The sequence below is a fragment of the Neofelis nebulosa genome, chromosome 16 (assembly GCF_028018385.1).
Source record: "Neofelis nebulosa isolate mNeoNeb1 chromosome 16, mNeoNeb1.pri, whole genome shotgun sequence".
Lineage (NCBI taxonomy): Eukaryota > Metazoa > Chordata > Mammalia > Carnivora > Felidae > Neofelis > Neofelis nebulosa.
The window spans coordinates 11,143,590-11,169,628 of NC_080797.1; the positions used below are offsets into that span (position 1 = coordinate 11,143,590).

General features: G+C 51.8%; 1 protein-coding gene across 1 annotated transcript in view; it reads left to right on the forward strand.

Moving 5' to 3' along the window:
- SHMT1 (serine hydroxymethyltransferase 1) overlaps positions 1–23,917 on the forward strand; it is a 28,180-nt gene extending 4,263 nt beyond the window's left edge. The window contains exons 2-12 of the mRNA XM_058703769.1: positions 3,748–3,862; positions 5,242–5,387; positions 8,857–8,972; positions 9,339–9,499; positions 14,334–14,415; positions 15,272–15,484; positions 17,760–17,876; positions 19,508–19,630; positions 21,708–21,824; positions 22,411–22,521; positions 22,864–23,917. Of these exons, the coding sequence (XP_058559752.1) occupies positions 3,767–3,862; positions 5,242–5,387; positions 8,857–8,972; positions 9,339–9,499; positions 14,334–14,415; positions 15,272–15,484; positions 17,760–17,876; positions 19,508–19,630; positions 21,708–21,824; positions 22,411–22,521; positions 22,864–23,036 (1,455 nt within the window). The 5' untranslated portion in view covers positions 3,748–3,766 and the 3' untranslated portion in view covers positions 23,037–23,917. The remainder of the gene's footprint in view (positions 1–3,747; positions 3,863–5,241; positions 5,388–8,856; positions 8,973–9,338; positions 9,500–14,333; positions 14,416–15,271; positions 15,485–17,759; positions 17,877–19,507; positions 19,631–21,707; positions 21,825–22,410; positions 22,522–22,863) is intronic.
- Positions 23,918–26,039: the final 2,122 nt, after the last annotated feature.

Below are 26,039 nucleotides of genomic sequence, written 5' to 3' on the forward strand. Positions count from 1 at the left end.
AAGTTGACACATAAATTAGCTATTTACATTCAAGATCTTTGTCTTCCTTACTGTAATTCAGATTGCCCCAGGATATAGTAGGTCTAATTGACTTCAAAGATACCACAGATGATCGCTTCTCGGCCTTTTGGCTAAGATCAAGTGCAAAGATACCACAGATGAGATCTATAGTAGGTGTAATTGATTTAATTGAAACAAAACAAAGAATCTTGATCTCTCTGTTTGAATAAAGCATTCAAACTTCTTCATGGTTAAAAGAAAAAGGCTTAGTTTGGACTCAAGAGTATGGGTTTAAGAAGGGTGTGGATTAAGTACCCCAAGTGGGGGATGGCTTGATCCTGAGTGGTATAGGGTACAGGTGGGTGGGCAGGGACAGCTGGAGGGCAGGGCCACACGTGCAGCCCCACCGCGGCCCCCCCCCCCCCCCCCCATCTACAGAGGTAACTGACTTGGAATTAGCATCTTCCGGTAAGGAAAAGATTTGAAGTGAGGGCACGGGGCTGCAGGTGGTCTGCTGAAGGGAAGCCAGTGAGAGCAGTGATGCGGATGGGACTTTTTGTTCTTTGTCCTGAGCACAATGGACCTGAACTCCTTTCCCAGAATGATTGTAGATCTGACCTGCCTCGGAGGAGGGGGGCCCCAAATGGACTTTAGTTATTTGGCGGTTGAGCAATAGTTTCTCTGTGTTGCTTGCCTGCCACCTTCAAGTCCTTTTTAACCTTGAGTAGTCAATATGTAAAAGAAGCTTTTCTCTTCCAGATTCTAGGACCAGAGGGCCTATTTTGACTCTTGTGCTGTTTTTGGTGGGTTTACCACCTGCCAAGGGCATGTGTGTTGACCTGATGCAGAGGGTCTTGGGTTGCTGGCCGTGGTTGAGTGCGGGGATCAGCACGGAGAAGCCCTCCCAGGACACTGGTGCCCAAACCATCCCTTCACGTGCCTTTTTTCTAATCCCCTCGTGCTTGGGTTAAAATAATGACTGATTTGAAAGCCCAGTTAGGAATTTCCTGGTTAACAATTACTGGTAGTTTCTTCTTGCTGGCTCTACTGGAGGTTAGGGACGATCCCTGTGATTTGGGACTCCTGTTTTATTTAGCGGGAATGTTTGTCTAGCAAATGAGAGCGTGTGTGAGCTTGCATAGGAAAACTACACTCTTCTGCTACATGCCCCCTTCCCTCTCCCCCTGCTACCACCCTCCTGACACCAGATGCATGGGTTTTCCACACATCAGCAATTCTGTGACACTGGTTGGGGGGGGGGGGGGTCCTACAGTTCAATTCAGTTCTGATGCTAATTGGAGTTAGTGCAGACCCCACAGGTTAAGGGCTCAGTCCCAGAAGACTGCCCCCCCAATCACAGATGTAGAAGGTCTCCAGGTTACCCACAACTTCTGTATGACCTGGCTACACATTGGAGGTTCCTGTGAACCACCCTCCTTGGATTTAGTCATTTCCTAAGCTCACAGAACTCGGAAACATTTGCTTACCTTTACCAGTTCATTCTATAATAAAAAATACCATAAGGGCAGGAAACAGATAAACAGCCAGATGAAGAGATACTTAGGGTAAGGTCTAGGAAGGTCCCAAGTGCAAGAACTTCTGTCCCCCTAGAGCTGGGGGTGCACCATCCTCGGGGTACGTGGGTGTGTTCAGCAGCGTGGAAGCTCCTTGGGCCCCATACTTTTGGAATTTTCACAGAGGCTTCCTCACCTCTGCCTGATCAATTACTAGCTCACTTTCTAGCAACTCTCCCCTCTCTGGAGAATGGGGAGTGGGATGGAAAATTCCAAGCTTCTGCTCATGGCTTGGTCTTTCTGGTGACCTGTCAGGAGCCCACCCAGAGTCACCTAAGTAGGACAAAGGCACTCATCCACCGCCCCCCCCCCCCCATCACAAGGGTTTTAGGAGCAGAGATTAATTATCTATTTCTTTTTTTTTTTTTTCAACGTTTTTAATTTATTTTTGGGACAGAGAGAGACAGAGCATGAACGGGGGAGGGGCAGAGAGAGAGGGAGACACAGAATCGGAAACAGGCTCCAGGCTCTGAGCCATCGGCCCAGAGCCCGACGCGGGGCTCGAACTCACGGACCGCAAGATCGTGACCTGGCTGAAGTCGGACGCTTAACCGACTGCGCCACCCAGGCGCCCCATCTATTTCTTATTATTTCACAGTACTCTCAGGAAACGGGCTCTCTCCTCCTGACTGGCTTTCCCCATCTAGACGTCCTCTAGATTTATCTTCACCAATAGGTCCCTGACCCAGCGGTCAGCCTTGTCCTCCGTGCCATTTTCCTTGTTTTATCCAGCTGCACCCGTCTTGTCCGCTGCTGGGCTTCCCCACAAGGGGAGCCCCACGGAGGCCGGCCCAGTACCAACGCTGTGGTTGCCACAGGGAAGGTCCTCGAGAAATACTTGGCAAATGAATGAACTGAAATCAAAACTTACCAAATGAATGGCAAAGTGCTGAAAAGCCGCCAACTATTGATTAAGGGAGCTTAGTTCCTGTGAATATTTACACTTTAATACCGGAGGATATCCTACTGCTCACAAATTCTCGTTCTTTGCAGAAACATAGGTTAAGAAACTTGCATTTTCCAGTCATTCATATATATATATATATTTTTTTTTAAGTTTATTTTTTTAAACTTTTTTTTAATGTTTATTTGTTTTTGAGAGAGACTGAGTGTGAGTCGGTGGGGGAGAGAGAGATAGGGAGACACAGAATCCAAAGCAGGTCCCAGGCTCTGAGCTGTCAGCACCGAGCCGACGCCGGGCTTGAACCTAGGAACTGCGAGATCATGACCTGAGTTGAGGTCAGACACTTAACCGACTGAGCCACCCAGGCGCCCCTATTTATTTATCTTTCAGAGAGAGAGAGTATAAGTGAGGGAAGGGTAGAGAGAGAAGGAGAGAGAATCCCAAGCAGTCTCCGCACTGTCAGCACAGAACCCATTGTGGGACTCGAACTCACAAATCGTGAGATCATGACCTTAGCTGAAAGCAAAAGTCAGACGCTTAACTGACTGAGCCACCCAGGTGCCCCCTGGTCATCTATATTTTAATGGGATGCCATTTTTCTGCTGATTTTTCAGACGTGCAACTATGACCTGTAGTTTTTACTGGAGGGTTTATATTTAAGCAAGCATGTGCCTCAACTCATAGCTCCTGTAGGAACTCTGTGGGGTACTTAGAATGTATGTTTGGGGGTTTTGAGTCCGTCCTTCATGGCCAACCTGCTATGTAGCCCTGGGCTGAAATCCTTTTCTAAGCCTCATTTTCATTACTTGAAAAATGGGAAGAAAAACACCAAAGTCAGCAATTCATTTGTTTGTTCAGGCATTTGGCAAATCTTCCTTCATGTATGGCTGTGCTGAGTTCTGGGTGGGGAATTAAAAAAAAAAAAAAAGGTTAACAGTTCTTGCCTTCAAGGCACCTAGTTTAGGTGGGGAGATACCCTGTAACCAGGAAAGGTTTAGTTTTGAAGAGGGTCCTGGGCTCTCTCTAGGCTGGATCAGGCCTCATCGGGAGGGCGGGGAGTTCTCTCTGCTCACAGGCTAAGAAGCTGATGTCCACAGTTCAGAAAGGAACCACACAGTGGTTTTGCAATAGGATGTCTTCGTCTTCGTGTTTGCCAAGCAGTTCTGAGGGAAAGGCCATAGAGATGTCAGGACGTTGGCAACTTGGGAGAACCCACAGGTTGCCGTGAGCTTTGACTGAGTTTAATGCCGGCAGCGTTTCCATTTTTAGGCAACCTTGAACCGGTGCAATGACAACTCAAGTCAACGGGGCTCACAAGGATGCCGACCTGTGGTCCTCGCATGAGAAGATGTTGGCACAGCCCCTCAAAGACTGCGACACCGAGGTGAGATGTCTTCACTGATGCTCTGAAAGCGGAGGTGGGCACCGGGCTGGCTCAGCAGGAAGAGCATGCGACTCTTGATCTCGGGGTCATGAGTTCGAGCCCCATGTTGAGGGTAGAGATTACTTAAATAAATAAACCTTTAAACTTGTTTAAACAAATAAGCAGAGGCTCTTGTTTAATTCTCCAGCTCTACCCCTAAAGAAACCTTATTCGGGGACAGCTTTGCTGTTAGTAGAAGAATGCCAGATTTAGAGGCAGTGGCTGAGAAAGTGGCTAAGAGTCCTCCCCTGTGGGTAAATATGGAGATTTCTGAGTTTCTGCAGAGTGCAGAGCACTGTGCTGGCTGCCCTGGAGGAAAGGGGCCTGGGGAGGGGTCATTGAGATTTGGCCCTTTCCTTCCAGGCCAGAGGAGTATATGTAGACACTGAGAAGCATCGTTTGTGTATGTGTTTTTTTAACAGCTTTATACTCAAGAGATCATTCACTTCCCATACAAGTCACCCAGTGAAAGCACACACGTCAGTGATTTTTAGTACGTTCACAGCCAATTTTAGACCACTTTTATCCCCCCAAAGAGAAACCTCGACCCCATGAGCAGTCACCCCCGTGCCCCCCTCCCCCCAAACTCCCCAACCCTCGGCCACCAGTGGTCTCCTTTCTGTCCATGTGGGTTTACCAAAGCAACTTTTATTTTATTTTATTTTATTTATTTATTTATTTTTTTTTTTTTGCAACTTTTATTTTAAGGAAGGAGAGCAAGGAATATAGTTCAGGGAGGGAGAAACTTGGTGAAACATAGGGATAAAAATAATGAGATAGTGTAAAATTAAAAATCGGTGGGGTACTTTTTTTATTTATTGATTTTTAAGGTGGGAGACTTATTTTTCTTAAGTTTTATTTATGTATTTTGAGAAAGAGAGAGAGAGCACACGTGCACAGCTGGGGGAGGGGCAGAGAGATAGAAGGAGAGAGAGAGAATCTCAAGTGGGCTCCACACTCTTGGTGCAGAGCCCGAGTCGGGGCTTGAACTCATGAACCACGAGATCAAGACCTGAGCCAGAGTCAGCCACTTAACCAACTGAGCCCCCCAGGTGCTCCGGGATACTTATTTTAAAGATCATTTTCTCTCAATTTTGTTTCCCTTGATCCATTGTCTTCTAGTAATTCCTTCCTGAACGCTACAATCTGAGGAAGATCTCTCTATTCTTTAAGTTCTTTGGGAGTCTCCTAGTCGAGTTGTTAGGGTTTATGGTCCGCTTTCGGGGGTAAAATGCGAATCTTTAATGGTGCGTCTTCACTTTAATAGGCTATTGCTTTGATCAGAGCAAAATGCTAACCTGAAACGTCCAGACTTTCACTGTCTGTCCTGATCTCCTCAGGTTTACGACATCATCAAGAAGGAGAGTAACCGGCAGAGGGTTGGGCTGGAGCTGATCGCCTCAGAGAATTTCGCCAGCCGAGCAGTTCTGGAGGCTCTGGGCTCTTGCTTAAATAACAAGTACTCTGAAGGGTACCCAGGGCAGAGGTATGTGACTGTCGCCGAAGGCCTGCTTCTGACACAGTGACGTGGGCTCCTGGGTCCGAACAGAGTCCAAACAATGTGGACATGTCAGAAAACAGCAAAGCACTCAACTGTGGGGATTTCTATTCCGTGCTGGTCCTGTCGTAACTCGTTTGCGATTCCCAGCATGTTCTAGTGCTGACATTCTTAGAATAGCTAGCTATACTCAGGGTCCTTTACCGGTCCCTGTGGGGGCTTTCTAGAATAACAGGCCAGTCCATAAGGAGTCTGGAGCTGCTGGGCCACTGTCGAGCCTCTAGAAAAAAAGGTCAGTGCCCTGAGTGGCACTGTGGAAGGTTGCTGCTCTGTGAGTAATTAAATCTGTACCAGGAGTGACCTGGAAGTGACAACTCAACCTGTCGTCGCTGCATGGAATGTTGGGTTTACCTGGGCCATGATCTGAGAACCACAGGAAGTTATATTCATGTTTGGTTTTTTTATTTTATTTTATTTTTATTTATTTTTTTTTTAATTTTTTTTTTCAACGTTTTTTTTTTTTTTTTTTTTTTTTTTTTTTTTTTTTTTTTGGACAGAGAGAGACAGAGCATGAATGGGGGAGGGGCAGAGAGAGAGGGAGACACAGAACCGGAAACAGGCTCCAGGCTCCGAGCCATCAGCCCAGAGCCCGACGCGGGGCTCGAACTCACGGACCGCGAGATCGTGACCTGGCTGAAGTCGGACGCTTAACCGACTGCGCCACCCAGGCGCCCCATGTTTGGTTTTTTTAAAGTTTATTTATTTTGTGTGAGAGAGAGAGAGCTCACCACATGAGCAAGGGAGAGACGGAGAGAGAGAGGGAGACAGAGAGTTCCAAGCAGGCTCTGTGTTGTTAGCACAGAGCCCAACATGGGGCTCGAAACCACAAACCGTGAGATCATGACCTGAGCCGAAACCAAGAGTCAGGTGCTAAACTGACTGAGCCACCCAGGTGCCCCTCAATAACCGCTTTTTGACCACACTTGAGTTTATGCCATCGAGGTGACTCAGGGTGGGGCCGCTAGATGCGGAAAGACCAAACGGGAGATTAGACAAAACAACATGAAGAACATAGCTTAGATCCCAGGCCCAGATCAGGCTTCTGAATCCCCTGCCCCGAGAGCTGAATTTCCATGCGGAGCTGGGGACAGCATCTGGGAACAGCCCTGACGTTAACCAGAGTACTTGCTGGGTTTCATCAACCCTGAGCACTCACTTTTTCACATTTTCACATCTCTGAAACTAGGATGAAACTGACTGATGGCAAGCCATCGTTTAATTGAAAATTCTCGGCGGTTAGTAAGATAGCAGTTGCCTCGTAACTGAGGGTGAAATGCAGTGCTGTGTTCTAGGCATTGGGCTGAGCGTGGCCACGTTCGTGTTTGTGTGTCCTGCAGCCTGACTGCAAAGTCGCACTCTCACCCCCCCTCCAGATCAGGAGATGGACTTGGGTAGGTGAAGGAGGCTGCACCAAGGCCCGTGGTAAAGGGCACGATGAGGTTTGCACACTCCAGATCTGGGTGTGCATGTGGCTCATCTGTCTGAGGCAAGGCAGGAGGGGCGCCGGAGCCTCACCATGACCTTGAACGCCATCCATGGCTGCTCCCCTGGAAGATGGTTAATTGCCAAGTCCCTTTGCAGCCCTGACATTCCTGAAGGTCCTCAATGCTTCCCCAAGCATGGCCTGCTGTCCCTCAAGCTTGGGGAGACCGCACCCTTCTTTGGTGACAAAGCAGAGAATGTGGGGCTGGAAGGGACCTTCCAGATTATTCAGCAAAGCCCCTTTCTGTTTCAAGACTTGTTCATCACAGCATCATTCACAATAGCCAAGATGGGGGAGCATCCCAAGTGTCGGCGGATGGAGGAATGGATAAGCAAAATGTGGCATATCCATAATAAAATGTCCTCTTCAGCCTTAAAGAAGAAGAAAATCCTGTCACATACAGAAAATCCTGTAAAGAAGAAGATGAACCAGGAGGACATTGTGCTAAATGAAAGTCTTAAAAATACAGATACATGCGGGGCACCTGGGTGGCTCAGTCGGTTAAGTGTCCGACTTCGGCTCCGGTCATGATCTCGCGGTCTGCGGGTTCGAGCCCCGTGTCGGGCTCTGTGCTGACAGCTCAGAGCCTGGAGCCTGTTTCAGATTCTGTGTCTCCCTCTTTCTCTGACCTTCCTGTGTTCATGGTCTCTTTCTCTTTCTGTCCCAAAAATAAATAAACGTTAAAAAAAAAAAATACAGATACATGGGCCACCTGGGTGGCTCAGTCAGTGGAGTATCCAACTCTTGATTTGAGCTCAGGTCGTGATCTCAGGGTCGTGGGATCCAGCCCTGCGTCGGGCTCTGCACTGAGTGTGAAGCCTGCTTGAGATTCTCTCTGCCCCTCTGCCCTCCCCCCGCCCCCACTTGCTTGCGTGCTCTCCCTCTCTGTCTAAAAAATAAAAATATAGATACTACATGCTGCCACCGTGAGGTATCCAGAGTTGTCAAGATCACAGAGAAAAGGGAATGATGGTTACTAGCAGCTGCGGGGAGGGGCATTGCTGCTCGTCGGGTATAGAGTTTCAGTTTTGCAAGATGAGAAAGTTCTAGAGATCTGTTACACAGAACGGCAATATACCTAGCCGTGTGAAGTACCTAACACCAGTAAACTGTGTGCCTAAAAATGGTTCAGATTTAAATTCTGTTATATGTCCTTTCCTGTGATGAAATTAGTATACATATTAAAAATTTTTAAGGTTGCTGTGACTGTCAGGTAGAGGTGTTACAAAAGGTCTACTGAGTTATTACGATGAAATATACAGATAAAAAAAATATGTGGTAAATTTTCATATGTAATTATGAAACAAGTATAATTTTATTAGAACTGCAAAAACAAAAAATATTCCACCCCCCCACCCCCACCCCCAGCCCTTAGAAACCCCCTTTCCACATTTCTGTCGCTAGGACTTGGACTCCTCCTGGAACCTTCTATAAGGGAAAGCATACAGTTGTAACTGGCTTATTTCACTTAGCATAAGGGTAACGTCCTCAAGATTCATCCATGTAGCCTGCGTCAGAATTTCCTTCTAGGGGCACCTGGACTGAGCATCCGACTTCGGCTCAGGTCATGGTCTCGCAGTTTGTGAGTTCGAGCCCCGCGTTGGGCTCTCTGCTGTCAGTGCAGACTCCACTCTGGGTCCTCTGTCTCCCTCTCTCTGCCCCTCCCCCACTCTCAAAAATAAAGAAACATCAAAAAAAACCCAAGGAATTTCCTTCTAGATGAGGTGATGCTTGCTCAGTCACACAGCCAGCTTGGCACGGAGAGGAGATGAGTGGTGTGGGGGCTCGGGGTACGTGCTCTTACTGCTTCTCTCTGCTTTTATTCTTCTGTCCCAGCCTGAAGCTTCTTTGGCCTCTGTACTGTGCACAGAGGTTGGGGGCCGGAGGGGGGCCTAAGTCTGCTTTCTCCTGCAGGTATTATGGCGGGACCGAGTTCATCGATGAGCTGGAGATCCTCTGTCAGAAGCGAGCGCTACAGGTCTATGATCTGGACCCCCAATGCTGGGGGGTCAATGTCCAGCCCTACTCAGGTAATTGCCTGGGCAGACCCCTGCCTGCCAGTCTCCCAGGGCTGCCTTTCACCCAAAGGAGTCTTAACAAGGACTGTGCTCACAAACGAAGTAAAAAACAGGATAAGCCCCTCCCGGGTCGGCGCATCTCTCTCTCTCTCCCTCAACCTTGGCGTCCACCTGACTCACCCTTCCTGAACACCTGTCCCTTATTCTCGGGGGGTTTGCTGCAGGGGACCCTCCGTGGCGCTGTCGGGGGTGCACAGTGGTGGCCAGGCCTGTTCTGTCCACTCCTGGTTGATGGCCTGCCTAGTGGCCAAGCTCTGGGGTCCTGCTTGGGGCCTCCTGGGTAGAAGTCACCATACCATGTCTGGTCTCGTGTTCCAGGCTCCCCGGCAAACTTCGCCGTGTATACCGCGCTGGTGGAACCCCACGGGCGCATCATGGGCCTGGACCTGCCCGACGGGGGCCACCTGACCCACGGGTTCATGACAGACAAGAAGAAAATCTCTGCTACGTCCATCTTTTTTGAATCTATGCCCTATAAGGTAAGAGGGGGGGTCTCTCTCCATTGGCTCTGCTGTCCTTTGGCTCAGAAAGCCTCCAGTGTTTGGCTGCACCTGTAGGAACAGGCAGTCTGTTCGTCAGGCGCTAAAGGAAGTCCCCACCTTTTGCTGTCACCCCCCTCCCCGCCCCCACAGCCCCAGCGACTCCTCAGGCATCCAGGGGGCAGCTGAAGCACAGGGACACGGGTCAGGGAGGCGGCTGAAGAGAAGGCCCAGCTGCAGCCAGGGCCCCCGGGGACAGCCCTGCTCGGAACCCCCGGGGCAGCACCCCCCCGTGCCCCAGCCCAGGACGGTGGCTATCCTGGAACAGGGGGCCTGTGCACCCTGCCGCCCCTCACACACCTGTCAGCTAGCCACAGCCTGCACGAGCCACGTGCCCCACGTGGGACTGGCGCGTATTCCAGGGGAGCCCTTGTCATTATAAATGGTTTGGTCAAACGGTGCATGGCACGCTTGTGGGGTCACGGTCGGTGATGAGGAAAGCAGTAACCAGCACGCATGCCTGTGGGGTGGTCTGTGCACGTGGTGACTCTTCCTCCTGTCCCGGAGCCAATTCCTCGTGGCGTCCGCTGCCCAGCAGGCCGCTCCAGGCGGGTTCACGTGTCCCACGGCGAGCGAAGGTCGCGGTGCCTCGTTATGCTCGGCTGAGTGTCAGACGCATGGAAGTCAAGCCAGTGTTTCATCTTGGCGTTTCGCGGTCTCTGTTGCTTGCCCTTGACTGTTCGCCGTGTGTTAGCCTTTGGCTCAGTCCTAGTCGTCGCACGGGTGCTTTTGGGGTGCAGGTGACGGTCCGCTTGTTTTCATGGAAAGCTGAGGTGTTTCGCACCAGGGGTGTCCTCATTGGCCAACAGTGGACAACCCCTCGAAGATGGATTCTGAAACGTGACAGGAGGAAGACAGTGCTCCGCCTTTGCGCATGGAACTCAAAAGCCAGTTTCTACAGTTTCTCTCCCTACGGAAAGAGCGGTGGCGGAGCGGAACCCCGGGCTGGTGTTCTGGTCTCATACGCGGCCTTAGGCAGCCTGACTCTTTAGCGTAATGTCCTCCATTACCCAAGAGGTTCTTCTGGGTGTTAGCGGGCTCAGCACCCCCGTCTCCGCGTCTTTGACACACACCGTGCAGGCTGTAGCCCCCTCTGTGGGTGGAGGGTAGAGGCTCCCCTGGTGGTGGGCCTGCAGGGGTGTAGAGAGGAGGGGCCTAGGAGCCTGGCCAGCTGTGGGCACCGGCCTTGTGCAGGGAGGAGGACACAGAGCTGACTGGGCTCCAGCAGCAGCTGCCACGCCCCTCCCCTGCCCACCAGGCTGCCTCCCTGCCCAGCCTTTCCCAGCCCTGCCCTCACCATGGGGCTCTCTCCCTCACCCTGGGGCTCTCTCCCACCCTCTGGCAGCCGCCTCACACGGGCCCAGGCATTTCATCTCTCCAGGGGGAAACAGCACCTTGAGCCTTCTGTCACCTCCTCTCTCCTCTGTGACCATTCCCCTCTCCAAACGTCCTAAGCTTCCTTCCTGTCCCTTTGCACCTCTCTGGCCCCTCAGAAGTTTCTTACAAATGCCTGTGAATTCTCCCTGGAGCTGTTTTATTGTCGAATGTTTAGGGTTTTGGGTTTTTTTTTAAGTTTATTTATTTATTTTGAAAGGAAGAGGGTGCAGATGTGGGAGGGGCAGAGAGAAAGGGAGAGAGAGAGAGAGAGAGAGAGAAAGGGAGAGAGAGAATCCCAAGCAGGCTCCTCATTGTCAGCACAGAGTCTGATGCACGGCACGAAGCCACGAACTGTGAGATCATGACCCGAGCTGAAGAGTTGGAATGATTAGGGTTTTTTTTTTTTTTTTTCAACGTTTTTTATTTATTTTTGGGACAGAGAGAGACAGAGCATGAACGGGGGAGGGGCAGAGAAAGAGGGAGACACAGAATCGGAAACAGGCTCCAGGCTCCGAGCCATCAGCCCAGAGCCTGACGCGGGGCTCGAACTCACGGACCGCGAGATCGTGACCTGGCTGAAGTCGGACGCTTAACCGACTGCGCCACCCAGGCGCCCCTAGGGTTTTTAAAAAAAAGAGGAAAACCTGGAGCACCTGGGTGGCTCAGTCGTTAAATGTCCAACTTTGGCTCAGGTCATGGTCTCGCGGTTCATGAGTTTGAGCCCCTCTCTGTGTCTCCTCTCTCTCTCTCCCCCTCCCCCCACTTACGCTCTCTGTCTCTCTCAAAAAAGAATAAATTAAAAAAATTTAAAAGAGAAAAATGTTCCAGGGTGCCTGGGTGGCTCAGTCAGTTAAGCATCTGGTCCCACATCAAGCTGTGTTTTGATAGTTTGGGATTCTCTCTCTCTCTCTCTCTGCCCCTCCCTCCTGCTAGCATGTGTATTTAAGTGAGCTCTCTCTCTCTCTCTGTCTCTGTCTCAAAAATAAACACTTAAAAAAAGAGAAAAACCTTGTTAAAAAATCCTGCAAGTTCAAAGAGGAAAACGTGGGAGAATAGCAACACACTTTGGTGGGGGGTAATTCTCTTTTAAAATTTTTTTTAGAATTATGTCCTTTTTTTTTTTTTTTTTTTTTTTTTTTTACTGTGGGTTGGCTGTTGATTTTCATCAAGGTAACAGTTTCTTTGCCAAGTTCAGGTGACAGAACCAGTTTATTCCAATTAAAACAAAACCTTCAGCCCGCCTGTCCAGAGGATGTCTCAGCTGCACACAACTTGCTGTAATCCTGTTCAATTGGAAGCACTTTTTTCCTTTGGAAAGGGCGGCGGCCATCCCTGAGTCTCTCCCCCCACGGGGTAGGGGTGCAGAACCCAAGGCTTCTCTTACCACCTCCTCCCCAGAGAGCTCCCATGCCCCCTCCCCTAAAATCTTTCCCTTTGACTTGTACTTTCCCCTTGGCACAAATGATGTAACACAACTTTAAGACACTGAATTTACTAAGAACTGTGTCGCCAAGCAGGGCGCCTGGGTGGCTCAGTCGGTTGAGCAACCGACTTCGATTCGGGTCTCGATCTCGCCATCCCATCCGTTGAGTTCGAGCTCCACATCGGGCTCCCTGCTGTCGGCACAGAGCCTGTTTTGGATCCTCTGTCCCCCTCTCTCCGCCCCTCCCCGACTTGCTCTCAAAAATAAATATAAAAAAAAAGTTTTATGTTTCACATCCAGATGGGTCCATGGTTTATCTCAAATCGATTTCTGTGGGGGACCGTAGGGTGGGGGTCAGATAACACTCTTTTTTCCGGCTGACCTAGTGCCACTTACCGGAAGACCATTCTTTCCCTGCAATGTTGCTGTTGTCATGGATCAGATTGACCCCCTGTCACAGGGCTTCTGTTTCTGGCCTTCTTCTGTTCTGTCAAACTGCCCTTCCACAAGCTCGTGTTGCCTTAATCATTGTAATTTTTTGTGTTTTAAAATTTCTTTCAGTAACGTTTTGCATGGAGGTCTGGTATACCTTTTGCTAGATATTTTATGGGTTTTGAAACTAATGTGATATTATTTAAAAAAATTTTTTTTTTTACATTTACTTAATTTTGAGAGACAGAGCACGAATGGGGGAGGGGCAGAGAGAAGGAAACACAGAATCCAAAGCAGGCTCCAGGCTCCGAGCTGTCAGCACAGAGCCTGATGCGGGGCTCGAACTCACAGACTGCGAGATCATGACCTGAGCTGAAGTCGGACGCTTAACTGACTGAGCCACCCAGGCGCCCCAATAATATTATTTTTTAAATGTTTGCTTTTGTTGGGGGCAGGATGGGCAAAGAGAGAGGGAGTGAGAGGATCCCAAGTAGAATCCACGCTGTCAGTGTAGAGCCTGATTCGGGACTCCATCTCAGGAACTCTGAGGTCATGACCTGAGCTGAAATCAAGAGTCCAGAGGCTTAACCGACTGAGCCACCCAGGCGCCCTTAATATAATATTATTCTTATTAAAATTTCCTTTCCGATGTTTTGCTGCTTATATGGACGAATAGAACTGGTTTTTGGCGGGGCGCCTGGGTGGCGCAGTCGGTTAAGCGTCCGACTTCAGCCAGGTCACGATCTCGCGGTCCGTGAGTTCGAGCCCCGCGTCAGGCTCTGGGCTGATGGCTCGGAGCCTGGAGCCTGTTTCCGATTCTGTGTCTCCCTCTCTCTCTGCCCCTCCCCCGTTCATGCTCTGTCTCTCTCTGTCCCAAAAATAAAGAAAAAACGTTGGAAAAAAAAAATTAAAAAAAAAAAAAAAGAACTGGTTTTTGGCTTTTGACCCCACATCCAGTGACCTTGCTAAATTCAATTACTAATTCTAATAGCTTGTCCCTAGAGGCTTGGATCTCCCAGGTAGGCGGTCATCGTGTCTGTGAGTAATGTCAGCTTTGTGCGTCTCCTAATCCTTGTGTCCTTATTTCTTCCTCTTGCCTCTGTGTACCTGGGACTAGAAGAGGTGTTAGCATCTCGTCTCATTCCCGAAGGTAACAGTGTCTTAGCACCTGCCCTGTGCGGTGCATGTTTGTGGCTCCTGTTTCACTCTGCAGTGGCGTTTTGGTTCCTTCTCTTTTCCGGAAGAACCCCAAGGCAGGGGCTCACTTTTCCTCTCGGGACCCCTCAGGGCATCCTGCCTCCATAGGCGATACCTGGTTGTCCACACCATGTGCACAGGCCACATACACCGGTACCCCACCTTGCCCTCAAGTCACGCTCTGGGACGTCTTTCCTGTGTCCATGGTGGAGTGGAGCGAACGGCTTTGGGCAGGTGGCAAGGGCAAGTCATCTTACCCTTGATGGTTGGCACGAGTCCCGGTGGGAGGACAGGCACGGTGTGGTGGACGCAGCCCGAGCCTGCTGTCTCCATGACATTCCACAGGTGAACCCAGACACTGGCTACATCAACTATGACCAACTGGAGGAAAATGCCCGCCTCTTCCACCCGAAGCTGATTATTGCAGGTGATGAGCTGGGGGGTAAAGGCACCGTATTTGTAGCAGCCCCCTTGCCTATTACAAAATGAAGATGTGATGTTCCCCAGCTCGCTGCCTCTGCCTCGAATAGCCGGGCTTCTTGGGTCTAAGTATATTCTCTTCTTTCGGGACAAATATCTGTTTTGGCACCTTTAGTACTAGGTGGCAAAAGATCTGAGGCTGTTGTCAGAGAAGCATCCAGAAATGTTAACTCCTGGAGCACTTGGCTAGCTCAGTTAGAGTACGTGGCTCAAGATCTCAGGGTCGTGAGTTCGAGCCCCGTGTTGGGTTGTAGAGATTACTTAAATAAAAACTTTAGAAATGTAAATGCTTGACTAACTGATGGAGGAAATAATAATAGTTAGGGGCCATCCCAACCACCGTGAAGAGGCACGTGGCCTGAAGAGGCAGGTCAGAGTGGTTGCCTTCGGCACATAAGGATGTTTTTTTGTTTTTAATTTTTTTGTTAATGTTTATTTATTTTTGAGACAGAGACAGAGCGTGAGCAGGGGAGGGGCAGACAGAGAGGGAGACACAGAATCTGAAACAGGCTCCAGGCTCTGGAGCTGTCAGCACCTAGACGGACGCGGGGCTCGAACCCACAGACCGTGAGATCATGACCTGGGCTGGAGTCGGATTCTTAACCGACTTGGCCACCCAGACACCCCCACAAGGATGTTTTTTGAGGGTGTTTTTCATTTCTGTTCTCGGGGGTTTTGGAGGGAGAAATCTCTAAGCTTTCAAATATGCCCATCGCGAGGCCCGCGTGCAGGCTTGCGCTCCGGGAGACTCTCAGCTGGCCGTGGGTATCTCTGACTCGACTTTGTCACCTTTGCCGTCTCAGGGACCAGCTGCTACTCCCGAAACCTGGATTACGCTCGACTGAGGAGGATCGCAGACGACAACGGGGCCTATCTCATGGCTGACATGGCGCACATCAGCGGGCTGGTGGCTGCCGGCGTGGTGCCTTCCCCCTTTGAGCACTGCCACGTGGTGTCCACCACCACCCACAAAACCCTGCGAGGCTGCCGCGCCGGCATGATCTTCTACAGGAGAGGTGTGCTCCAGGGCGTGGGGTACTGGCGGGCTGCTGGCGTTGGCCTTTCTCCTCTGGGGTGCACGCTCGATTCGGGAAGCTAGGAAAACCCAGGGTCCCTTGAAGGGTCCCTTAAAGAGCTAGTTAGGGGGCGCCTGGGTGGCTCAGTCGGTCAAGCGTCTGACTCTTGGTTCCAGCTTGGGTCACGATCCCACAGTTCGTGAGATCGAGCCCCACGTTGGGCTCTGCGCTAACTGCATAGAGCCTGCTTGGGATTCTCTCTCTCCCCCTTTCTCTTCCTGTCCCTCCCCACCTCTCTCTCTCTCAAAATAAATCAACTTAAACAAACAAACAAAAAAAACTACTTAAGGAGGGGGCGATCAGTCTGCAGAAGAGATCTGGAAAGAAGCCCTGAGCACGGCTCTTACTTTGTTCCTTGGGCATCTGGGTCCTGGAAAAGGAGGAAAGGTATTGTGCCGTGGGTCGACTAGTCTTGCCCACAAGGGGCAGGCACTGTAGCAAAAACAAGACGTGCGAGGCTGGCCAGGGGCTACCAGAAGGCCTCGTGGTGCAGCGTCATTCTGGTGACCTCGCTGTGGTCCAGGACGCCTATCCCAGAGAAGGACTCACAGTAATCAAAGCGCAAGACACTGATGTATAAACCATAGTTACCACTTTAGTCCTTTTAGTGAGGAATTTCTGTTGACTGCCTCCAACCCACATGTAAGCACTCCTTTTATTTGGGGATTCCCCGCGCTTGGGAAAACCAGATCTGTGATCAGATCATCTGGCCCATGATGAGACCGGATCCCCACGCACCTGCAGAGAAACCACCCCCTGGGTGACTGGGTCTTTCTCCCCTGCGGCCTCCTTGCCTAGCCCCCTGGCCGGGACTGGACACACCCATATGCCCGCTAGCGTTCTCAGGTCCTGCTGTCTCAGGACCTTCTTCGGTTGTACCCACGGTTCAAGGCAGGTGGCCAATCCCACCTGCCTAGAAACTGTTCCTTTCTTTCCACTGAGCACTGATGTGATTTGCTGCACCTTGAGCAACTCCTGAATCTGCCACGGACGCCCTCTGTGATCCCGGGCTGCTTGTGCAGCCTCTCTGTGCCTCGTTTCCTCACCTCCAGAGAGGGGATCCTAATAATAGCACCCGTCCCTTCAGACTACCTTTGGGAGGAGCACATGAATTAACCTTAATGTAAAGTGCCTCGCACGGTTCGTGGCTCACAAGCAGCTCTGTAGAGACAGTAGTTCCTACAACTGATGATTAATTTTGTTTCAGAAAGGAATCCTATTCCTTATTAGAGCCATTATCATATAATATATATCATTATATAAACGAGTCTTCTGTCCTTCAACATAGTCGTCTCGGAAGACTGCTCTCTTGGACACTTGAGGAAATACGCCCAAGCCACAGTCTTCATTACGATCTCAGTGTGGGGAAATTTCCTTTTTTTTTTTTAATTGTATTTTTTTTAATGTTTATTTTTTTTTCTTTTTTTTTCAACGTTTTTTTTTTTTTTTTTTTTTTTTTGGGACAGAGAGAGACAGAGCATGAACGGGGGAGGGGCAGAGAGAGAGGGAGATACAGAAGCAGAAACAGGCTCCAGGCTCTGAGCCATCAGCCCAGAGCCTGACGCGGGGCTCGAACTCACGGACCGCGAGATCGTGACCTGGCTGAAGTCGGACGCTTAACTGACTGCGCCACCCAGGCGCCCCTTTAATGTTTATTTTTGAGAGACTGAGACACAGAGCACGAGCCAGGGAGGGGCAGAGAAAGAGGGAGACACAGACTCAGAAGCAGGCTCCAGGCTCTGAGCTGTCAGCACAGAGACAGTCGCGGGGCTAGAACTCATGAGCTGTGAGATCATGACCTGAGCTAAGTCAGACACTTAACTGACTGAGTCACCCAGATGCCAGAGGAATGATGGGAGTTCGATCCTTAACAGTTCTTTTTTTTTTTTTTTTTTTTTTTAAATTAAGCAAGCTCCACGCCCAACATGGGGCTTGCACTCAGGACCCTTAGATCAAGAGCCGTATGCTGTACTGGCTGAGCCAGCCTGGCGCCCCTTTGTGGAGGGAAATTTCTGTCCTTTGATTTCATGTATTTGATTTGATTTCAGAGGGTGGTCTGCCCCCGCTCCGGAAGCAAGGGGCCCCTCTGCTCTGTACCATCCGGCACTAGAGGCCAGGCTTGTGCTTAGCGCACTCTGGGTTTGAGTCCGGGAAGGGAGAAGACAGAGGGGACAGCCCGTCTCACGTTCCCATTCTGTTGTTTTTCTTCATCCAGGAGTGCGCAGCGTGGATCCCAAGACCGGCAAAGAGACGCTGTACAACCTGGAGTCGCTCATTAACTCTGCCGTGTTCCCGGGCCTGCAGGGAGGTCCCCACAACCACGCCATTGCTGGTAAAATGCCACCAAACCCCACCCGGAGCCCTTGGATGGCACCTGGGGCTGCACCCTCATCCATGACAGCCCCACGCAAGCTAGGGGTCCTCCTAACTTTGCTCATCCGTGGCCCCTAGTTCCCACCTCACCTGTCCACCAAGAGTGTGTACCAGGACTTGCACATCGGGGAGAAACTAGAACATCTCTGTCCAGGAGACGCTAACAAGCGAGAAAAGGGAAACTGGCGACGGGTGTCAGGGACAAGGGGAGCGAGCGATGACCACTCCACACGTACGGCCACCCGTAGGCAGAACCGTGTTGGGTGAGCTTCTGTACAGTGGGTGTGGCCCGCTTTAAGAAATAACGGGGAGGGGCCCCTGGGTGGCTCGGTCGGTTGGGCGTCCGACTTCGGCTCAGGTCACGATCTCGCAGTCCGTGAGTTCGAGCCCTGCGTCAGGCTCTGTGCAGACAGCTCGGAGCCTGGAGCCTGTTTCAGATTCTGTGTCTCCCTCTCCCTCTCTCTCTCTGCCCCTCCCCTGTTCATGCTCTGTCTCTCTCTGTCTCAAAAATAAATAAACGTTAAAAAAAATTAAAAAACAAAACAACGGGGAGGGGATTTAGCAACAAGAAGGCACGGCAAAAGGAGTGGGCGATTAGCACCCAAACCCGGCAAGGGCACGTTGCCTGTCCGCTGACATCCTGACCCTTGCACTGCTGGCCTTGAGGCCGCGTGGGAAACGCCTGGGTCCGATGGCACGGTCACCCAGCAGGCTGTCATCGAGCCATTCCGTTCCTGTACAGACAGCTCAAGAAATGTGTGATGATCAGAGTTATTCCAGTGTCGTCTTTGGAACCAAGCAGTTTGGCAGAGGAGCCCAGGACGAAGGCGTACGGTCTCCATCCCGAACATCACTGGTGTTTCAAAGGAGGGGAGTGGGGGAAGCAAGGAGTGGTGAATTTTAGGCCCCTGGGAGCAGGGAGGGGGTGGGTCTCCACTGGTGTCTTCCCTTCTCCCTTTACACCTACAAACTCCACGTCCGTGGTCTCTTCAACTCTTGGGTGATGGGGTGACCCACCCTGCAGGCGCTCCAGGCCCCTTCCTGTCGTTTCCACCAACACCGATTAGAGGCTTCTGCACCAGCGCTCAGGCACACGTCTTTTGCCTTCTCCTTCACCTTCTGTGCCCCCTTGAACAGCCCTTGGGATTGACCAAGGTGCCGGAGGAGTCTGGACGTGCAGGCAAACAGGCCTGCACCTCTCACCGGGCCTCTGATCTTTTCGGATCTGCGTGATCTGGCATCAGAGCAAAAGCTTTTTGGGGCAGCTGAGTTTTCATGTTCGCAAAGGACCGTAAAACCCATCTTGCTTAAGAACTGCTTTCCTGTGGTGATCTTACTAGCACAAGACTCCCAGGCCTGGAGAAAGGCTACCTCAAAAGCACCTCCTCAAAGAGGAGAGGCCTGTGGGTTCAGCCGGTTAATTGTAGCATTAAAAAACTATGTATCATCTGGTGGAGGGGGACTATGAACCCCCTCTTTGGTGATATTGAACGGCAAGGAGGCCTGAGTGGAAGCAAGCGGTGTTCTTGGACTCCTGGTCGGTCTCTTGGTCCCCTCCTGCCTTCCTGACCCCTTCTTTCTTCCCGCCAGGGGTCGCCGTGGCCCTGAAACAAGCCATGACTCCGGAATTCCGGGTGTACCAGCGCCAGGTGGTGGCCAACTGCAGGGCTCTGGCTGAGACCTTGATGGAGCTGGGCTACAAAGTGGTAACAGGTACCAACAGAAAGTGCTGGACGGCCCCCCCACCGACCCCGGGACGGGGGTGCCCCTGCTCCTAGGGGTGGCACTTTAAACCTCGCACCTAGGCCTGGGCGCTGCAGCCACGGCTGTGCATCATCTGTCGCTGGCATATGACGCGACGGGTCCTCAGGAGAGCTTTGTGGAAGGCCCACCTGAGGCTCGACCGAGAAACGTTCGGTTCCAGTGGTCACACGGCGGGTGGAAGGCACAGTCACAGCTTGGAACACAGCAGGCTCCCAGAGCAGTCTCCCCGGCGATGCCCCACGCCGTCCCACGGGGGTGTCTCCACTCACCCCCGAGGGCCCGGGTACAACAGGCCTTCCCGGTAGGAGTTCATGGCAGCATTCTATCCATGTCTGCTTGAATACAAAAGCTGGTGGTGCTGAGTAAGGTCCCCGTGAGATGGACCTTCCGGGTGAGGGCCCGCTCGGGGAGGTGCGGTCGCTTCTGTCCCTGCGCGTTTCATGGCTAGGACGGCATTTTTCTGGCAGACTTCTGCTCACAAGGCCGCTGTGGATGCTGCCAGTGGGGTGGTCTAGGGAAGCGGGTCCTGGTAGGCCACTGACTCGGGTGCCTACTCCCTGCCCGCGGCCCTTTACGGGGATTTCAGGCCCCGGCCTGGGGAGTGGGCTCCCCATCAGACTAGTCATGAGCAGCAGAGCTGGGACAGACGCTGTCTCCTCAGCAGGTCTCGGGAGCACCCGTTTTCCGTTTCGCTTCACTTCCTCTTCCCTTTCTTTGTCCTTCATCCTCTGCCTCTTTTAGTTAGAAAGCCCTAGAAATCTCAGTGTGGGCTGCGACCTTCAGGGTCCCTTAGGTCACTCTGTCAGACATGGATGTGCACACCAATACCGCAGGCACCCTGTTAACATGCAGGTTGTGAAGGGGCGCCTGGGCGGCTCAGTCGGTTAAGCGTCCGACTTCGGCTCAGGTCATGATCTCCTGGTTCGTGGGTTCGAGCCCCATGTCGGGCTCTGTGCTGACCTCTCAGAGCCTGGAGCCTGCTTCGGGTGTGTGTGTGTGTGTGTGTGTGTGTGTGTGTGTGTGTGTGTGTGTGTGTGTCTCTGCTCCTCCCCTGCTCCCTCTCTCTCAAAAATGAATAAACGTTAAAAAATTTTTAAAAGATACAGGTTGTGACTCGGCAGGTCTAGGTTGGTTGGGGGTGTTTGTATCCTGCATTTCCATCCAGCTGGCGTGGGACCCACACTTGGCACTACGAGGAGTTAGACCAATGTCCCTGTGGCTGCAGACAGCAGGCAGCAGCCCCTCAGCCCAGCGAGGCCCAAAGTCTCACGTCAATCTCGGGAGAGGTCTCCACTTTCCTGAGCTCCCAGGCCTGTCCTCACCCCCAGTTCACTCTCCTCTGAGGACACAGTGTAGATGGCCGAAGCAGATAGTGGCGACCATAAGCCCAGGAGCCAGCGTTCGTGGTAACCTGCTTTGTGCCTGGTATGGGCAAAGTGCTATACGTGGCACCTTATCTAAACTTCGCGACAGCCTCGTGAATTATCGCTCTTATTTTGCAAATGGGCGTCTGAGGTTCCCAGATGTCGAGCTGCCTAAAGCCACAGCAAGCGTGGGGGCGTGGCTTAATCTCTGGACTGTGGGGTCCCGCACCTTGAAGTCATTGCTGTTGTCCAAGTGAAGGGCCCGGGATTAATGAGATTTCAAAGTGGAAAGATCCAGGTGCTTGGAAGACCCCTGGTGGCCTTGGTCCAGTTCCAGAAAGTTCTAGTGGCCTCAATATCCTCATGTGTTGGGTCAGGGCGCTGGGCAGCCTAAGCTGGGAAAGCTACCGTTGGTTCCCCTCGGGCTCAAGGACCTGCTCCCAGTCACCAGGTACCCTTTGTAAACTATCACCTCTTAGGTCCTGGGGCATCTTTTGTTTAGCATGGGACTAAAGTCTCTCAGGACACGTGGTGGGGGTGCTTACCTTCCTCATCACATCTGCTTTAGCCTCCTTGATCCCTACCCTCATTTCTTAGGAAGAGAGATTCCTTCACCTGGGAGTCAGCTTTCCACATTCCTACATGTCCAACTTGGTTTCCAGGTGGTTCTGACAACCATTTGATCCTCGTGGATCTCCGTTCCAAAGGCACGGATGGTGGCAGGGCCGAGAAGGTACTAGAAGCCTGCTCTATAGCCTGCAACAAGAACACCTGTCCAGGTAAGAATCTTTGCTGGTCTTCTCTTCTGTACCGCTCCCGTCTTAGATTTCTTTTGGCCAGAGTTGTAGCTGATGATAGTTTGGCTCTGGGGACAGACATCAAGGGATTTTCAAGGGGCACATACACCGTATGGCATGGGGCAAAATCCTGGCTCTCTTCTGGCCTGCTCCTTCTGATGCAGCTCTAACCCTGCCAGGCACAGAGAGGGAGGGACTGAGGTGGACTGCTTGGAGGGGCCACAGGCATTTGGAGAAGGGAAGCAGGGGCCTCTGGAACAGGCTGGGTTTCTCAGGGGGTTGTAAAAAGAATGTGGGTGATGCATCCCTGACTCACAAGGATGCTAGCCTCCCTTTTGGGAGGTCATGCCACCAAAGGCAACCTCCTTGCTGTTTCATCACAGTGGCCACAACGTGCGGCCGTCTCCTGTGCCTTTGTGCCACCTCTGGCATTTAAATCAGCAGCGCTCTGCTTCCGAGATACAGTGGACACCCACAGGCCAGTTTTTTGGCCAGCTGTCTTCTTAAATGCACAGGGGTCAGTGGGGAGTTGGGTGCAGCCAAAGGACAGAGCCCGTTTGTCTTGAAGGTGACAAAAGCGCACTGCGGCCCAGCGGACTGCGTCTGGGGACTCCGGCACTGACATCCCGCGGATTTTTGGAAAAAGAGTTCCAAAAAGTGGCCCAGTTTATTCACAGAGGTAAGGAGAAAGGGTTGGAGGTTTGCCACTTTAGACTCTGTGTGTGTGTGTGTGTGTGTGTGTGTGTGTGTGTGTGTGTGTGTGTAGTTTCTGATTGTGGCTGAGCAGGGCTGAGCGCTGGGGACGAGACAGCAAAGATCACTTTAGCAGCCCATCTAGTCTGAGAGGCTTGTAACTTGTCCTGCCCAAGGAAGGGGGCACACGAGAATCCTTTCCGAGGGTGACGTGAACACCTAAGGCTGTCACGCCCCCGGGCCTCGGGAGTGTCTCCCGGGCCCAGTGGGGCTGCCGCACTGGCACTGTGAGCCCACAAGGGATCCGTTCTGTCTCTTGCGGGCGCAGGGATAGAACTGACTCTGCAGATTCAGGACGACGTTGGTGCCAGAGCCACCCTGAAGGAGTTCAAGGAGAAACTGGCTGGGGATGAGAAGCACCAAAGGGCCATCAGGGCTCTCAGGGAGGAAGTGGAGAGCTTCGCGTCTCTCTTCCCTCTGCCTGGCCTGCCTGCCTTTTAGAGGAGCTGCCAGCCCCCACCTGCCCATGGGCACCTGCCCGGCACCCGAGTGTCGGGACTGCACAGGGACCGCTTGCTCGAGGACCTGGTGCCCTCGTGGGGAGACAGGAGAGCTGCGCCACGCGGGACCAGGCTGGGTCAACTTCGTGCCCTCTGAGGGGGTTTCTTTTGGACTTTCCTCACATTATCTCCAGAAATCAAAATTCGTTTAAGACCCACTGTTAGTAATTCTGGGACAGGTTATTAAGGAGTTTAAATTTGATCCTTTCTCTCAGTTCTTCTGGAAAATGGCAATTATTTAGCCTGGGTCCGGGGCAGACGAGCGGAAAGACCCCAGTAGTTGCACTCGCCCTTCTCTGAGTTCCCGGGCTTCCTCCAGACTCTGTAGTACAGAAACACCCCAGTTCGGAGCTCCTAAAAGCTTCCTCTTCTTAATGTCTTGTTACGCGGCGGGCTGCTGCAGCACCGATTGATGACCGTTACAAATGAGAAGGCGAATCCTGAAGCCAGGTCCGGACAACCAGTATGGTGGGAGTTTCCCCGTGGTACTCAGGGTGTCGTGGAAACGGTCTCGTTCGCCCCCCACCCCCGGAGGGTACCAGGGCCCATCAGGTGTAAGCACCGGCTGAGGAGAGATGGCTTTCCTTCCCTGTGCCGGATAAGCAACTCCCCCCTGTAATCAGGAGACCAAGCGTCACCTTCCCAGAGAAACTTTATTTTTCACAGAGCCAAAGTGCAAAACATAGATGACCATTTTTAATAAGCACAATCGAATGTGTAACCACAGAGTGTCTACAAGAATCATAAGAGCTTTAAAAAATACAACCAATTTTTATATTTCAAAAATATCTGAACTCAAATAAATTAATTTCTTAAAAAGTACACTTCTCATACTATTTGTTTGGCATTTACTCCGGTTAAACTCTGGTGCGGCCAGACCCAGGAGCTGGCGTCACACGCGTGTTCGCAGTACTCGCGTGGTGACGACCACAGCTCACGTGGCGGTAGAGGACTCACGTTCACACGCGTGGACAGAGGGACATGCGGTAATAAAATAGCTTTCCCAAAATAACACGAATTCATCACAGACTATGGTTTTCACCGCAGTCTTCAAAGGTGGTGCTTATATTAACCCGACCCGTGTAGCCAGCCAGTGTGGGGCAGTCGGTGGGTCCCGCCCAGAAGGCGCCCCTGGGGTCGAGGGTCCAGCACGTTACTGGCATCTGTCCCAGCACGGGCGGGGACAACGGCCACAGACTCCACAGGGTGTGGGTGACACAGCAGTCCCCGTATCTCTGCCTCAGTTTGGGAGCCATCATGCTGCCGGGACAGTCTCCCGTTCGGGGGCCTGGCTCCTCCCCCGGCCAGGGCATCTCCAAGACCCTCCTGTGTAGCCTCCACTCTGGAGCTAGATAAGGACTCCCAGGAGGCGTGGGCTCCACACCAGTGGCTTAATTCACTGCAAAGTGCTCGTTCCACCCCCCCCACCCGCCCCCCCCTCCCCACGCCTCCTTCTCCCCACTATGGTCATACCAAACCTGAACAGAGGAGGCTAGATTAGGTCAGTGCTCACAGCGTTCTCCTTTGGGGGCCCAGGAAAACTTGGTGTGCTCGGACCTTATCAGCTGAGACTGGTTTTATTTCCGGCCAGAAGTAGCAATTTGATGCTTTCTCCTTTTTGCAGTCTGCTAATACTGTACCTCTTTTAAAGATTCCAGTTTTGTCACTTTCTGTCACAGTACTGGGGAAAAGCCAGAAAGCTAATTGGTTTGCTTCCAAAGCACAAACCAAGGCACTTTCTTCCGAGCTTTCTAGGGAGATGGGAAGTAAAACCGGATTACTGGCTTGGGAGATCAGCTCCTCGGAAGATCATCCACACTCCCCGACGGGTTCCCTGCCAGCTGAGTGTTACCGCAGAGGAGAAGCTGACCTGCCTTGCAGCAACAGCAGGTCCGGGGAGGTCGGGAGATGCGTCTCGCACTGGCGGAAGTGGGCGGTCACCGTGCGTGCCGCTCCCAGCCTCCAGAAACATGTCGTTGAACTGTAGCAGCCCTGGCACTTGGGGTAGAAACTGTTGGACTTCCCAGGATTTGAGCTGGGATATGTCATTTGAGGTTGAAACCTACAATACCTTGACTATAGCAACGGAGAAGCAAAAAGCTAGATGGGAAAGGACAGGTGGGCTGTCGCGGTTCATTTCCAAATTCCAGGGCAATCTGTGTAACTTCAGCCCTTGCAAGTCAATCATGGAAAAGTCACAATTTCTAACACCCCAAGATTCCACCGAATGGAGCAAGGTCCCTAGGGAAATGGTGAGATGTGAGGCAACAGCTCAGGCCGGAGCGTCCCAAGGGCCACACGTGGGCTTCTAGAAACCACGACTGCGTAACTGCTAACCTTATCAGGCTGCTCTCAACCTGGACTGCTTGAGAAAGGGTGGCTGGGGGCAGGGGAGCGGTAACGGATTGGAAGTGAAGTTGAAATAAACTCAGTTTTGGTGCCTGGGCCTTCAAAATGAGTCAGGACTGACAAAGTCAAGGGGCATGGATGTCCTCTGTTTTCTGCAAAGTGTTTTCAAGATGTTTTATCTGAGGCAAACCTGAAACGAATATTTTTAAAGAGACAGCCCTGTCGCATAGAGCTCCCAGCCTTAAGATTTGCAGACGCGGGACTTCTAGTGGGTTCCGCTTCTCCAAAGTGGAGGGGGTCTGAGAAGGGCAGTCCCACAGTCTCAAGTGCCTGCCCACACTGGCTCAGTCCCTCTGCCACCTTAAAATCCCTTTGGAAAGAAACATTCTTGGCATCAAGCAATCCTCAGAAACTGCCACACTGAAAAGCTAGGTTTTCACCAAAATTTGAAACTGGAGTCTAACTACTTGTCAGGGAAGAGAGCTTTCTTTCACGGAGGAATGACTCAAGGGAGACGCTCCTCACCCACTCTTTCTGACGCTGGCCCCAGGACAGGGCACAGCCGTTCTGTTCACACCCGACTGGTCTCTTGCCT